At 45.9% G+C, this 16170-nt stretch overlaps 1 protein-coding gene across 1 annotated transcript in view; it reads right to left on the reverse strand.

Annotated features, from left to right (window-relative positions):
- The window catches only part of LOC142705666 (uncharacterized), a 121301-nt gene that overhangs the window by 33873 nt on the left and 71258 nt on the right, over positions 1 to 16170 (reverse strand). The window contains 1 exon segment of the mRNA XM_075848296.1: positions 1125 to 1222. Coding sequence (XP_075704411.1) covers positions 1125 to 1222 — 98 coding nt within the window.

Genomic DNA, 16170 nt, shown 5'->3' on the forward strand with positions numbered 1-16170 from the left:
GTGTAGTTTGGATCTCCAGCACCCGGGGCAAAGATTCAGTTTGCCCCGCCCAACATCACCTTCTCCCTCGCCATGTTTGCTTTCTCTACCAATAAATGAGGTGTAATTTTATTTATGTAACTTGAGTATAAAACCATTTGTACATTTACAAGCGATATAGTTCTAGTAGGGAGTTACCAGAACAATAAATGAAAATAAAATAAATTAAAGAGGTCAGTGCTGGACTACAACAGATTGTATAATGGAGCCTATCTAGACTAGATGGTGACATAATGAACAGATTTCTCTCGTAGATAGTGTCACCCCCCCCTGTAGATACTGCCACACAGCCTCCCTTGTAGATACTGCCACACAGCCTCCCTTGTAGATACTGCCACACAACCTCCCTTGTAGATACTGCCACATAGCGTCCCTAGGAGAAAATGCCAAACACCCCCCCTGTAGATAGTGCCACACACCCCTTGTAGATACTGCCACACTCCACCCCCAGGGGATAGTGTCAAACACCTCCCCTGTAGATAGTGCCACACACACCCCCTTGTAGATAGTGCTATACCCCCGCCCTGTAGATAGCGCCATTGGGGCTCCCTCTAGGAGTGGAATCCCCGCTCTGCCTGGAGGAGCCCCTGACGTCACTGTCCATATGTGGATAGTGATGTCGGGGTCTTCTCCAAGAGCAGAATCCCTGGCCAGAATGTCTGCAGCGCTCTGGCCAGGGTTTTTACTCCAGGAGAAGTCCCTAATGTCACTGTCAATATATGGACAGGGGTGTCAGGGGCTCCCTTTAGGAGCGGAATATCCGGCCAAAGAATCAGCAACTCTCTGGCCAGGGACTCCGCTCCAGGAGGAGTGAGTGGCAGAGCAGGGATAGTTTCCTGCTCTGCCATAATATTAAATTGTATCTGCGTCCTGAGGACGCAGATACTATTGAACATGGCAGTCGCCGGGACACGCCTTTGTAAATTTGGGACTCTCCCGGCAAATTCAGGATTGTTGGCAACTATGCCCGTGCCGCCCAGCCTGGTACCCCCTATCTTCTTTCCTATTTGTGCCTGGGGCAAATGCCCCGCCTGCCCCCCCCCAGCTTTATAGTCATATTTTAATGAGAGCTTAGCGCCATCTACCTGATGACTCTCTGGAACATTGTGATTTTCCTCTGGACAGTCCTGGGAATACAGAGGACTGGGACATCTCTCTGGTGGATTTCTTCTACTGGATCCATCTGTAGGAAACACACAGTGACTAAATACATGACTACTGTATATCTGTCTATATATCACACACTTCCCTCTACACCTGCAATTCCATGTTTATTTAACACCTAGGCGCACCAGGACGCAACTGTACGTCCATGTGGCCAGTGTCTTAAAGCGCAGGAACGTACGGTTACTGCGTGGTTCCCGATGCACACTGTCGGCGACAGTGTGCACTGGGAACCGGGAGGCCAGCTGTCCCTGACAGCTGACACTCCACTGTATGCCGATCAGCGGCTTATTTCCGCTGATTCCGGCAGTTAACCCCTTGATTGCGGTGATCGATTGCAATCACCACATTCAGGGGTTTCTAGCTCATCGGCAGACCTCACGATGAAATCGTGAGGTTTGCAGATGGCTAACATGGCGATCGGAGGCCAAGTAATGGCCTCCGTGTCTGCCATGTACGGAAGCCTATCAGGATCAGCCTCCTGATAGACTTCTTGTCAGAGTGACAGGACGTCACTGCCGTTCGCGATGCACACTGTCGATGACAGTGTCTGTGACAGTGTCGGCGACAGTGTGCATCGAGAACCGGGAGGTCAGCTGTCAGGGACAGCTGACACTCCACTAGTTGCCGATCAGCGGCTCATTGCCGCTGATTTCGGCAATTAACCCATTACATGCGGGGCTCGATTGCGATCTCCGCATGTAGGGGGTTTGTAGCACATCAGCAGCCCCCATGCAATTGTGGGGACTGCTGATGCTTGTGATGGCACCCGGGGGCCAGACAACGGCCCCGGGTCTGCAATGTATGCAAGCCTATGAGGATCAGCCTCTGGCTGGTCCTCGTAGACTAACTGTCAGAGTGACTGTGACGTCACACTGACAGTTGGAATACGTCACACTACCTAGGTAGTGTAATGTATTCTAGCAGTGATCAGAGCTGCAGATAAAAATAAAAAAAGTGTAAAAAGTAAAGAAAAAATACAAAAAAAAGTTAATAAAAATGTTTTACAAAAGTGTAAAAATAAAAGATTTTTTTTTCTATAATAAGTCTCTTATTATAGGGAAAAATTGAAACCGTTAAAAAACAGTACACATATTTGGTATCACCGCATTTGTAACGACCCAATCTATAAAACTATAATGTTATTTTTACCGCACGGTGAACGCCGCAAAAAAATAAACTAAAAACAATGCCAGAATCACTATTTTTTGGTCACCACCCCTCCTAAAATATAGAATAAAAAGTGATCAAAATGTCGCATGTACCCGAAAACAGTACCAATAAAAACTACAACCTGTCCCGCAAAAAACAAGCCCTTACACCGCTTTTTGACTGAAAAATAAAAAAGTTACGGCTCTCAGAATATGGTGACAGAAAAGAAATTATTTTATAAAGAAGTGATTTTATTGAGCAAACGCTGGAAAACATTAAAAAACTATATACATATGGTATCGCCGTAATCGTACCGACAAGCAGAATAAAGTAACATTTTCATTTATAGCGCATCATGAACGCCGTAAGAAATAAAGAATTTAAAACGCCAAAATCACTGTTTTTGGCCACCAAAGCTCTAAAGAAAATGTAATAAAAAGTGATAAAAAATTTGCATCTACCAATAAAAACTACAGCTCGTCCTGCCAAAAATAAGCCCTCACACCGCTCAATTCATGGAAAAATAAAAAAGTTATGGCGTTTGGAAGGCGGGGAGTGAAAAACTAAAATGGAAAAGCAAAAAAAGGATCAGTCCTGCAAAGGTTAATTAATTTATATTAAAAAAATAAATTATTACCACATGTGGGGTATTGTCGTACTCGGGAGAGATTGCGTTACAAATTTAGGGTGACTTTTTCTCCTTTATCCCTTGTGAAAATGAAAAAATTCAACATTTTAGTGGACAAAAATGTTTATATTCATTTTCACGGCCTAATTCTACTAAATTCTGCAAAAGACCTGTGTGGTATAAATGCTTACTAAACCCCTAGAAAAATTCCTTGAGGGGTCTAGTTTCCAAGATGGGGTCACTTTTGGGGTGTTTCCACTATTTTGTTCCCTCCAGGGGATTGAAATCGTGACATGGCACTAAAAACCAATCCAGCAAAATCTGTGCTCCAAAATCCAAATGGCGCTCCCTCCGTTCTAAGCGCTGCCGTGGGTCCAAACAGCAGTTTATTACCACATATGGCGTATTTCCGTAATCGGGAGAAGATGCTTTACAAATGTTGGGGTGAATTTTCTTCTTTATTCCTTGTAGATATTAAAAATGTCTATATTATTTCTTTAAAAAAGTATATTTTCATTTTCACAAGACTAACTCCAATAAATATAGCAAAATACCTAGTGCTAACTATACCCCTAGATAAATTCCTTGAGGGATCTAGTTTCCAAAATGGGGAGTTTCCACTGTTTTGGCACCACAAGACCTCTTCAAACTCGACAAGGTGCCTAAAATATAATCTAAAAATAAGCAGGCCCCAAAATCCACTAGGTGCTCCTTTGCTTCTGAGGCTGGTATTTCGGTCCATTACCGCACTAGGGCCACATGTGGGATATTCCTAAAAACTGTAGGACCTGGGCAATAAATATTGAGTTGTATTTCTCTGGTAAAACCTTCTGTGTTATACAAGTTTTTTTATTACAAATGAATTTCGGCAAAAAAAAAAGATAAATTTGTAAATTTCCCTTCTACTTTGCTTTATTTCCTGTGAAACGCCTATAGGGTTAAAATACTTTATGAATGTTGTTTTGAATACTTTGAGGGGTGCAGTTTTTAAAATGGGGTGATTTATGGGATATTATAATATATAAGGCCCTCAAAACCACTTCAGAACTGAACTGGCCCCTGTAAAAATAGCTCCTTTGAAATTTTCTTGAAAATGTGAGAAATGGCTGCTAAAGTTCTAAGCCTTGTAACGTCCTAGAAAAATAAAAGGACGTTCAAAAAACGATGCAAATATAAAGTAGACATATGGGAAATGGTAACGAGTGACTATTTTGTGTGGTATTACTATCGGTTTTACAAGCAGATACATTTAAATTTAGAAAAATGCAAATTTTTGCAAATTTTCTCTACATTTTGGTGTTTTTCACAAATAAATATTGAATTTATCGACCAAACTTTTCCACTGTCATAAAGTACAATATGTCACGAGAACACAATCTCAGAATCGCTTGGATAGGTAAAAGCATTCCGGAGTTATTACCACATAGAGTGACACGTCAGATTTGAAATCAGCAGTGCCACAAGGCCAAAACAGGCTGCGTCCTAAAGGGGTTAATCAAAGTCTAAAGGGCGCGTCCTGAGATTTGCAGATACAGTTGAAAGTGGTCGGGCGCAGAGGACATTTATTAAGAGCTCCCTGCCAACCCAAAAAAAAGTGCCCTGGTCCCACCCTGGAACAATGACACCTCTGCTTATTAGAGAATTCTACATTTCAAGAGAGGGAACCCATGGTGAAGACCCTCATCTTTTATTAGTCACACAATGTACCTGTATTAAGGAAAACAACTACTCCAAGTTTTCTCTCCACAAGGGATGGGAAGCCACTGAGGTGTTGGAGGAAGCTCTACGGTTTTATAACACCAAGTTTCCTTTTACCTGGTGCGGTTATGAAGAATGAGAAAATAAAAATATATGATTACATTTAGTTAATTGGTTTTCAGTGAGCCCATGACCGCACCATTAGAGAGACTGCCTCCCTCCTGGACAGGAGACAGAAGCTCTATAAAGAGACCCCCATCCTCCTCTGCAGCAAGACTCATGGACCTATTAGGACAAGTACGTCAATATTTTTAAATGAAGATGAGCCACACTGTCCTCCTCAATATATACAATAATCAGCCATAACATTAAAACCACTGACAGGTGATGTGAAGAAAATTGACAATGGCGCCTGACAAGGGAGGAGATATTTGGCAGCAAATTAACAGTTTTTAACCCCTTCACTCTTTGGCCACTTTTGACCTTCCTGACAGAGCCTCATTTTTCAAATCTGACATGTTTCACTTTATGTGGTAATAACTCCGGAATGCTTTCACCTATCCAAGTGATTCTGAGATTGTTTTCTCGTGACACATTGGACTTCAAGTTACTGTCAAAATTTGCTCGATATGTTCAGTATTTAATTGTGAAAAAAATTTAGCGAAAAATTGCAAAAATTTGCATTTTTCTCAATTTAAATCTATCTGCTTGTAAGACAGGCAGTTATAATACACAAAATTGTTGCTAATTAACATCCTCCATATGTCTACTTTAGATTGGCATAGTTTTTTGAACACCCTTTTATTTTTCTAGGATGTTACAAGGCTTAGGCCTTATTCACACGACAGTGAAAAAAAATGTCCATTTAAAACTGATCAACTGTCAGTTTTTCATGGCCATTTTGCATCAGTTTGTCTCTAAATTTTCATCCATTTCAAGTCCATCTGTCCGTTTTTAATGGCCGTTTGACATCCATTTTGCATCAGTTTTTCATGGCCGTTAAAAAAACTGATGAATTTCATTGGTCAGGCTTTTTTTGTCCCAAACCCCTGAAAACAACCAAAGGAAGGTCACATGTTCACCTAGACACTATTTACAGCATCCCTGTAGATGATGCCACACGCCCCCTGTATATGATGCCACACGCCCCCTGTATATGATGCCACACGCCCCCTGTATGTGATGCCACACGCCCCCTGTATATGATGCCACACGCCTCCCTGTAGATGATGCCACACGCCTCCCTGTAGATGATGCCACACGCCTCCCTGTAGATGATGCCACACGCCTCCCTGTAGATGATGCCACACGCCTCCCTGTAGATGATGCCACACGCCTCCCTGTATATGCCACACACCTCCCTGTAGATGATGCCACACCAGCCTCCCTGTAGATCGTGCCACATCAGCCTCCCTGTAGATGCCACACAAGCCTCCCTGTAGATGCCACAGCAGCCTCCCTGTAGATGCCACACCAGCCTCCCTGTAGATGCCACACCAGCCTCCCTGTAGATGCCACACCAGCCTCCCTGTAGATGCCACACCAGCCTGCCTATAGATCATGCAACATACTCACGAGAGCAGCGCCGTCTCTCCTCTTCTTCACTTGTGGTCACTCGTCTGCACGGGATCTGGCAAGGCAGCGCGACGGGGCGATAACGTCATCGAGGCGCCTTCAAACCCGAGTGACCACAGACGAGTGACCACACCTGAAGAAGCGCCGCAAATGTGAGTATGCCAACGATAGCCAGCAAGGGAACTAGTAGTTCCCTTGCCAATCCCCATGTAACAGATCCGTTTTTAACGGTTGTTACATGTATTGACAGCCGTTAAAAACGGATCCATTGACTTCTATGGGGGCCGTCAGGCAGTTAAAACGGCCAAAAATAGGACATGTCCTATTTTTTGAAGGCCATTATTCACGGGCCGTTAAAAAAACGGCCGTGTGAATGCACCCATAGAATATCATTGTTCTGAAAACGGCCATGTGAAAGCCGTTAAAAGGACGGCCATCACATGGCCGTTTTTCACTGTCGTGTGAAAGAGGCCTTAGAACTTTAGCAGCAATTTCTCACATTTTCAAGAAAATGTCAAAAGGCTATTTTTACAGGGGCCAGTTCACTTGTGAAGTGGCTTTGAGGGCCGTATATATTAGAAACCCCAAAAAAGTCACCCCATTTTAAAGACTTCACTCCTCAAAGTATTCAAAACAGCATTTAGAAAGTTTCTTAACCCTTTAGACATTTCACAGGAATTAAAGCAAAGTAGAGGTGAAATTTACAAATTTCAAATTTTTTTGCAGAAATAAATTTTAAATACAATTTTTTTTATAACACAGAAGGTTTTACCTGAGAAATGCAACTCAATATTTATTGCCCAGGTTCTGCAGTTTTAGGAAATATCCCAAATGTGGCCCTAGTGTGCTACTGGACTGAAGCACCGGCCTCAGAAGCAAAGGCGCACCTAGTGGATTTTGGGGCCTTATTTTTATTAGAATATATTTTAGGCACCATGTCAGGTTTGAAGGGCTCTTGCGATGCCAAAACAGTGAATATCCCCCAAAAGTGACCCCATTTGGGAAACTACACACCTCAAGGAAATTATCTAGGGGTATAGTGAGCATTTTGACTGCACAGGTTTTTTACAGAAATTATTGAAAGTAAGCTGTGAAAATTAAAATCTTAATTTTTTTCAAAGAAAATGTAGGTTTAGCGATTTTTTTTTCTCATTTCCACAAGTACTAAAGGAGAGAAAGCACCACAAAATCTGTAAAGCAATTTCTCCCGAGTAAAACAATACCCCACGTGTGGTAATAAACGGCTGTTTGGACACACGGCAGGGCTTAGAAGTGAAAGACCGTTATTTGGCTTTTGGAGCTCAAATTTAGCAGGAATGGTTTGCGGAGGCCATGTAACATTTACAAAGCCCCTGAGAGGACAAAACTGTGGAAACCCTCCACAAGTGACCCCATTTAGGAAATTATCTAGGGGTATAGTGAGCGTTTTATTGGAATTAGGCCCTGAAAATGACAATCTAAATTTTTTCAAAGAAAATGTAGGTTTAGCTAATTTTTTCTCATTTCCACAAGGACTGAAGGAGAAAAAGCACAGTAAAATTTGTTACGCAATTTCTCCAGAGTAAAACAATACCCCACATGTGGTAATAAACGGCTGTTTGAACACACGGCAGGGCTTAGAAGGGAACGAGTGCTATTTGGCTTTTGGAGATCACATTTAGCAGGAATGGTTTGCGGAGGCCAGGTCGCATTTGCAAAGCCCCTGAGGGGACAAAACAATGAAAACGCCCAAAAAGTGACACCATTTAGGAAACTACACCTCTTGAGGAATTCATCTAGGGGTGTAGTAAGCATTTTGACCCCACAGATGTTTCATAGAATTTATTAGAATTGGGCAGTGAAAATAAAAACAATCCTTTTTCTTCAAGAAGGTGTAGCTTTAGCGCAAAATGTTTCATTTTCTCAATAAATAAAGGAAAAAAAGAACCCAACATTTGTAAAGAAATTTGTCCCGAGTACGGCAATACCCCATATGTGGTCATAAACTGCTGTTTGGGCACACGGCAGGGCTCAGAAGGGAAGGAGCGCCATTTGGAGTGCAGATGTTGCTGGATTGGTTTCTGTGGGCCCAAAACAGTGGAAACCCCCCAGAAGTGACCCAATTTTGGAAACTACACCCCTCAATGCATTTACCTAGGGGTGTAGTGAGCATGTTAACCCTGCAGGTGTTTTGTAGAAATTAGTGTGAACTCGATGTTGCAGAGTGAAAATGGGATTTTTTCCATAGATATGCCAATATGTGGTGCCCGGCTTGTGCCACCATAACAAGACCACTCTCTAATTATTATGCAGTGTTTCCCGGTTTTAGAAACACCCTACATGGGGCACTAATCTTTTGCCTGGACATTCGACCAGGCTCAGGAGTGAAAGCGTACCATGTCAAATTGAGGCCTAATTTTTCGATTTACAAAGTATTGGTTCACAACTGCAGAGGCTCAGATGTGAAATAATAAAAAGAAACCCCTGAGAAGTGACCCCATTTGGAAACTACACCCCTCAAGGCATTTATTAAGGGGTGTAGTGAGCATTTTCACCCCCACAGGACTTTTCCATAAATTATTGCACTGCGGATGGTGTAAAGTAAACATTTATATTTTTCCCTAGATATGCCATTTCAGAGACAAATATGTCATGCCCAGCTTATGCCACTGGAGACACACCCCAAAAATTGTTAAAAGGGTTCTCCCGGGTATGACGATGCCATATATGTGGAAGGAAACTGCTGTTTGGGCACATTGTAGGGTTCAGAGCGGAGGGAGCGCCATTTGCCCTTTGGAGAACGGATTTTGCTTGGTAGTAGATTTGTTTGATTATTGCTGGTGTTTCCATTTATAATGTGGGGGCATATGTAAGCTGGGCAGAGTACATCAGGGGCATAGTCATGGGGTATAATAATGGGGTATAATAATGGGGTAAAAAAACAATAAAATGATCCATAGATGTGTGTTACGCTGTGACACAATCCTTTCTGCACAGGCCGGTGTCGCACTGATATATGGCGTCCTTTCTTATCCCCCTTTTGTTCCACACTCCGCACCTTTGCAGTTTGGGGAATTTTGCTGGGAAAGTGTTGTCCTGGTATAATACGAGCACAGTCGCTTCCAGCGGATATGTTTGGGCCCTTCCCTTCCTGGTTCCCTAATTTTAGGTCCTTGATAAATCGCCTCTTGAAATAGAAGAAATGTTCCCCTCGGGCCGGCACACCTGCATATTTTTATTTCCTGACTTATTGGAGCCATAACTAATTTTATTTTTTCATAGACGTAGTGGGATGAGGGCTTTTTTTTTGTGGGACGAGCTGTAGTTATTATTGGTACCATTTTGGGGTACATGCGACTTTTTGATCACCTTTTATCCTATTTTTTGGTAAACCAAAACCAAAAACCGTAATTCTGCCATCGTTGTAGTTTTTTTTATACAGCGTTCACCATGCATTATAAACTACATGTTCACGTTATTCTGCGGGTCAGTCCGATTCCGGCGATACCAAATTTATAGCACTTTTTTATGTTTTACAACTTTTTGCACAATAAAATTACTTTTGTAAAAAGAATGTCTTTTTTCTGTCGCCATGTTGTGAGAAACATAACTTTTTCATTTTTTTGTCGACGGAGCTGTATGAGGGCTTGTTTTTTGCGAGACAAGCTATAGTTTTTATATGTACCATTTCTGGATACGTGCGACTTTTTGATCAATTATTATTCCAATATTTGAAGGGCAAAGTGACCAAAAAACAGAAATCTGGTATAGTTTTTTACGTTTTTTTTTTTACGTTTTTCACCGCGTGCAATAAATAGTATAATATTTTGATACCTCAGGTCGTTACGGTCGCGGCGATACCAAATACGTATGGTTTATTATTATTTTTCAATAATAAAGGACTTGATAAGGGGAAAAGGGTGATTGTGTTTTATTTTATTACTTGAAACTTTTAATGTTTTCAAACTTTTATTTTTTTCACTTTTTTTTTTACACTTTTTTTCAAGTCCCACTAGGGGACTTGAAGTTCCAACTGTCTGTTGTTTTTTTTCTAATACATTGCAGTACCTACGTAGTGCAATGTATTAGATCTGTCAGTTATTCACTGACAGCAAGTCGATTAGGCTTCGCCTCCCGGTGGGGCCTAATCGGCTTCTGTAATGGCAGAGCAGGAGGCCATTGTGTCTCCTGTTGCCATAGCATCAGTCGCCAGTCCTGATTGCCTGTCAGGGCTGGCGATCTGCTAGTAACCGCTACGATGCAGCAATCGCTTTCGATTGCTGCATCGAAGGGGTTAATGGCAGGGATCGGAGCTAGCTTCGGTTCCTGCCATTACAGGTTGATGTCAGCTGTAACATACAGCCGACTTCCATCGCTGATGATGCCGGATCAGCTCCTGAGCCGGCGCCATCTTGCCGGCGGCTACGGAAGCCAATCAGGCTCCGCCGCCGGGCGGATCTTGACCGGCTTCCATGCTAGGCAGACCGGGAAGCCAGTATTAGGCCTCCGGTTGCCATTGCAGCCACCGGAACCCTGGCAATTTCATTGCTGGGGTTCCGATGAGCTGCAAACAGCTTAAATGTAGCGATCACGTTTGAACGCTGCATTGAAGGGGTTAATGCGGGGATCGAAGCTAATTTCGGTCCCCGCCATTACAGCCGGATGTCAGCTGTAAGATACAGCTGAGATCCGGCGATGATGGCACCGACTCAGCTTCTGAGCCTGTGCCAAACATTTGGCGTAAGTATACAGCATTTTGCGGGAAGTCATAGCTTTCCATGTCGTATACTTACGACAAATGTCGGGAAGGGGTTAAAGTTGTTGTGTTGGAAACATGGGCAGGCGAAAGAATCTGAGCAACTTTGACAAGGGCTAAATTGTGATGGTGTCACAAAGGGTTCGTGGACCCACTGGGCCAAACCGTCTTGGTGGCATGGCAGCTGGCCAACAGGACACAGGTCAAAGTCTATAGTTCGTATAGGGCACCTGTGGCAGTTCGGACAGTAGCGAGGCAGGCTAGGCAGGAACTTGGCAGCAGGTGGACGTCAGGTGTGGAGAGGCAAGTCAGGCGTAGAATACAGCACAGCACGCTACAGCAAGAACGAAACTAGATTAAGTATACAGGAACAGGAACAGGAAAACACTAGGAGCAGGAAACACTAGGGGGCCATTTGCAAGACAGACTAGGGATACAACAACAAAGCTCAGGCATAGAACTAGGGGGCTGGACCCCTCTTATAGTCCAGAGTACTCACAGGTCAAAATTCAGGAACGAGGTCCGGTGCGCGCTGCCCCTTTAAGAGCGGGCACGAGCGTGTGCGCGCACATTACGGGATCTGGCATTGGCGAGTAGACGCGAGTGCTGGCTTCTCCTGAGGAGGAGGCTGGGGCCAGCGCTTGCCGACTCGTGGCTACGGCTGTCAGGGGAAGAACGGGGCTGTCAGGGGAAGAACGGGGCTGACAGCCCGCAGCCACGGACATGACAGATGGCTCGACGACTGGGTCAGAGAATCTCCAAAATGGAAGTTCTTCTGGGGTGTTCCTAGTATGCAGTGGTTAGTACGTATCAAAAGTGGTCCAAGGAAGGACAACTGCGAGGGGAAGAAAGGCCAGCCCGTCTGGTCCGATCCCACAGGAGAACTACTGCAGAACAAACTGTTCAAAAACATAATGCTTGCTATGATTGAAAGGTGTCGGAAGAACAGGGCTGACAGCCCGCAGCCACGGACATGACAGTATCCCCCCTCTTATGCCCCCTCTTCTTGGGACCAGAGCGAGAGAGAAACATTTTCAGAAGAGCAGGGGCATTGAGGTTATCCTCTGGCTCCCAAGACCTCTCTTCAGGACCAAATCCCTTCCAATCCACCAAATAAAAGGTCTTTCCTCTCACTCTTTTGGTGTCCAGGATCTCTTGAACCTCAATGGTGTCTGAAGGGCCGCTGGCGACACCAACAGGGCTAGCAGTCTTGGTGTAGCGGTTCAGGACCACTGGCTTCAGGAGGGATACATGAAAGGAGTTGGGGATCTTGAGGGTAGGAGGCAGCCGAAGTTTATAGGCGACAGGGTTGATTTGTTTTAGGATCTCGAATGGTCCGAGAAACCTGGGGGCAAACTTGCATGACGGTACTCTTAGTCGAATGTTCCTGGAGGACAGTCAGACCTTTGTGCCAGGAAGAAACTGAGGTGGTTCTCTTGTGTCCGCCCTCCGTTTTATACGATCAACTGCCAGCAGGATGGAGGATCGAGTTTGCCGCCAAATTTGTAGAAAGACCTTGAAGGCCGCGTCAGCAGCTGGTACCTTGGATGAATCAGGAACCGGGAGAGGTATTCGTGGGTGTTGGCCAAGGACTATGAAGAACGGAGTGTTCCTTGTGGACTCGCCGGTATGATTGTTGTAGGAGAATTCAGCCCACGGGAGCAACTGTACCCAGTCATCATGTTACCTAGAGACGAAGTGACGCAGGTAGTTCTCCAAGATTTGATTGATCCTCTCAACCTGTCCATTGGACTGAGGATGGTAGGCCGAGGAAAAGTCCAACTTCACACCTAGAAGTCCGCAGAGGGCTCTCCAGAACCTCGAGGTGAACTGAACCCCCGATCAGACACAATATGCTGCGGCAAGCCGTGCAGGCGGAAGATGTGTTGGATAAACAGTTTGGCCAGTTGAGGAGCAGACGGAAGTTGGCCATTTTTGAAAATCGATCCACGACCACCCAGACAGTGCTGCATCCGGCAGCTCCGTAATAAAGACCATCGCTATATGCTGCCAGGGAGCATCGGGCACAGGCAATGGCTGGAGCAGACCAGCGGGTCTGGAGTGAGCGACCTTGTTAGTTGCACACACAGAGCAGGAGGAAACAAGTCCATAACATCTTTGGGCAGCGTGGGCCACCAGAAATGACGGGCAATCAAATCCCGGGTCTTACGGATCCCCGCGTGACCTGCCAGTCTTGAGGCATGTCCCCAGCAGAGGACTCTCCTTCGGTCAGCCATGCGCACAAAAGTTCTCCCTGGAGGGATGTCCCCAACTTGCAGTGGATTGACTGAAACAATACAGGACGGGTCGATAATGTTCTGGGGCATCTCCATAGTGTCCTCCGTCTCTAAAGACCCTTCATAAGGCATTGGTCCTCACATTCTTGTCAGCCAGGCGATAATGGAGCTCAAACTGGAACCTGGCAAAGAACAGTGACCACCTGGCCTGACGAGGATTCAGCCATTGGGCTGTCTGGAGGTAGGTGAGGTTCTTGTGGTCCGTAAAAATCAGGATGGGGTGAGCTGCACCCTCTAGTAGATATCTCCACTCCTCCAGGGCCAATTTGATGGCCAGCAACTCTCTATCCACAATCGAGTAGTTGCGTTCTGCGGAAGAGAAGAGCTTAGAGAAATATCCACATACCCTAGACTTGCCCTTGGAACCTCTCTGGAGCAGGAGTGCACCAGCACCGACAGAGGACGTGTCCACCTCCAACGAGAACTGTAGTGAAACATCTGGATGATGGAGGATAGAGGCTGACGTGAAGGCACTCTTCAGGGTATTGAATGCGGACTCTGCCTCAGGAGTCCACACCTTGGCGTTCATGCCCTTCTTGGTGAGGTTAGAGATAGGAGATGTTAGTGAAGAGAAGTTTGGGATGAACTGTCTGTAAAAATTGGCGAATCCCAGAAAGCGCTGTATGGCCCTCAAGCATTGAGGACGCGGCCATTCCAGGACGGACTTTACCTTTCCAGGATCCATCTTGAGGCCTCTATTCGAAATGATGTAGCCCAGGAAGGGTAGAGCATCTCTCTCAAATACACACTTCTCCAATTTGGCGTACAGTTGATTCTCCCTTAATCGCAGCAAGACTTGAAGGACATGTTTCCGATGCGTCATAGGATCTGGAGAAAAAATTAAGATGTCATCAAGATAGACTACCACACAAACATAAAGGAGGTCACGGAAAATGTCATTCACAAACTCCTGGAAGACCGGGGGAGCATTACACAGGCCAAAGGGCATTACTAGATATTCATAGTGTCCGTCCCGGGTGTTAAATGCGGTCTTCCATTCGTCACCCTGGCGAATCCGGATTAGGTTGTAAGCCCCCCGCAGGTATAACTTGAAAAAAGATCTTGGCACCACGTATACGGTCAAATAATTCTGAGATCAATGGCAATGGATACTTATTTTTCACCGTGATTTGGTTGAGACCCCGGTAGTCTATACAGTGACGAAGAGAACCATCCTTCTTTTGACGAAGAAGAACCCGGCTCCTGCCGGGGAGGATGACTTGCGTGTGAAGCCCCGCTCCAAGTTCTCTCTAACATAGGCGGACATAGGCAGAGTCTCTGGCAGAGAGAGAGGATATACCCTGCCCCGGGGAAGGAAAGCACCAGGTACCAGCTCGATAGGACAGTCATACGCCCGTTGTGGGGGCAGCGTCTCCGCCTCTTTCTTGCTAAAGACATCCGCAAATGAAGCAAAATGACTAGGCAATCCTGCCAGTGACTGAGGTGGAGGAGACTGAACCAAACGAATCTGTCCCAGGCAACGATTGTGACACTCGGGGCCCCACTGGAGAACCTCTCCAGAATTCCAGTCCAGGACTGGGGCATGCAATCGGAGCTAAGGCAGGCCCAGCAACACAGGATCAACGGTTCTGGGTAGGACATAGAACGACAGCAGTTTGGAGTGGAGGGCCCCTACTTGGAACCTCAGTGGTTTGGTCACAGCAATAACTGGGTTAGGCAGGGGTAGACCATCTACAGAAGCAATTCTCAACGGGCTCTTCATAGAGGTGGTAGGCAACTGAAGAGGGTCCACCAGGTCTCTACAGATGAAATTAGCCACGGATCCCGAGTCCAGATACGCAGAGACCGGATGCATTCTCTCGCCGGACACTATGGTCGCTGGTATGGACAATTTGGATGAAAGTCCCTTTTTACCCAGTGTTGTCACTCCTAGCAACCCTAGGCTTTGGGGCTTTAGGGGACACAGGCGCACAAGATGGCCACCGAGGCCGCAATAGAGACAAAGACCCGAAGTGCGTCTGCGTTGTCTCTCCTGGGTGGATAGCTTACCCCGTTCCATCATCACAGACTCCTTAGGAGGATCGACACTGCCAGGAGGTATAGTAGGAGGAACGGCAACTCTTGCTTCCTGCTGACGAACGAGAGCGTTCAAAGCTTGGAGTAGTTGGTCCTGTCGAGACTGGAGATCCAGCAAATCCGCCCGCATCTCTTGTGATGTCGTCATGGTCTTGGATTGACCAGCGGGGTCCATGGCCTGAGCTTACAGTCACGAAGGGTTCGTGGACCCACTGGGCCGTACCGTCTTGGCGGTATGGCAGCTGGCCAACAGGACGCAGGTCAAAGTCTATAGTTCGTATAGGGTACCTGTAGCAGCTCAGACAGTAGCGTGGCAGGCTAGGCAGGAACTTGACAGCAGCTGTACGTCAGGTGTGGAGAAGTAGGTCAGGCGTAGAATACAGCACAGCCCGGCTACAGCAAGCACGACACTAGATTCAGGATACAGGAACACACTGGGAGCAGGAAACACTAGGGGGCCATTCGCAAGACAGACTAGGGATACAACAACAAAGTTCAGGCATAGAACTAGGGGCTGGACCCCTCATAGTCCAGAGTACTCACAGGTCAAAGTTCAGGAAAGAGGTCCGGTGCGCGCTGCCCCTTTAAGAGCGAGCACGAGCGTGTGCGCGCACCCTACGGGATCCGGCATTGGCGAGTAGACGCGAGCGCTGGCTTCTCCTGAGGAGGAGGCTGGGGCCAGCGCTTCCCGACTCGTGGCTACGGCTGTCAGGGGAAGAACGGGGCTGACAGCCCGCAGCCATGGATATGACAGATGGCTCGACGACTGGGTCAGAGAATCTCCAAAATGGAAGTTCTTCTGGGGTGTTCCTAGTATGCAGTGGTTAGTACGTATCAAAAGTGGT

Source organism: Rhinoderma darwinii, chromosome 1, assembly GCF_050947455.1.
Source record: "Rhinoderma darwinii isolate aRhiDar2 chromosome 1, aRhiDar2.hap1, whole genome shotgun sequence".
In the NCBI taxonomy this organism is placed as follows: domain Eukaryota; kingdom Metazoa; phylum Chordata; class Amphibia; order Anura; family Rhinodermatidae; genus Rhinoderma; species Rhinoderma darwinii.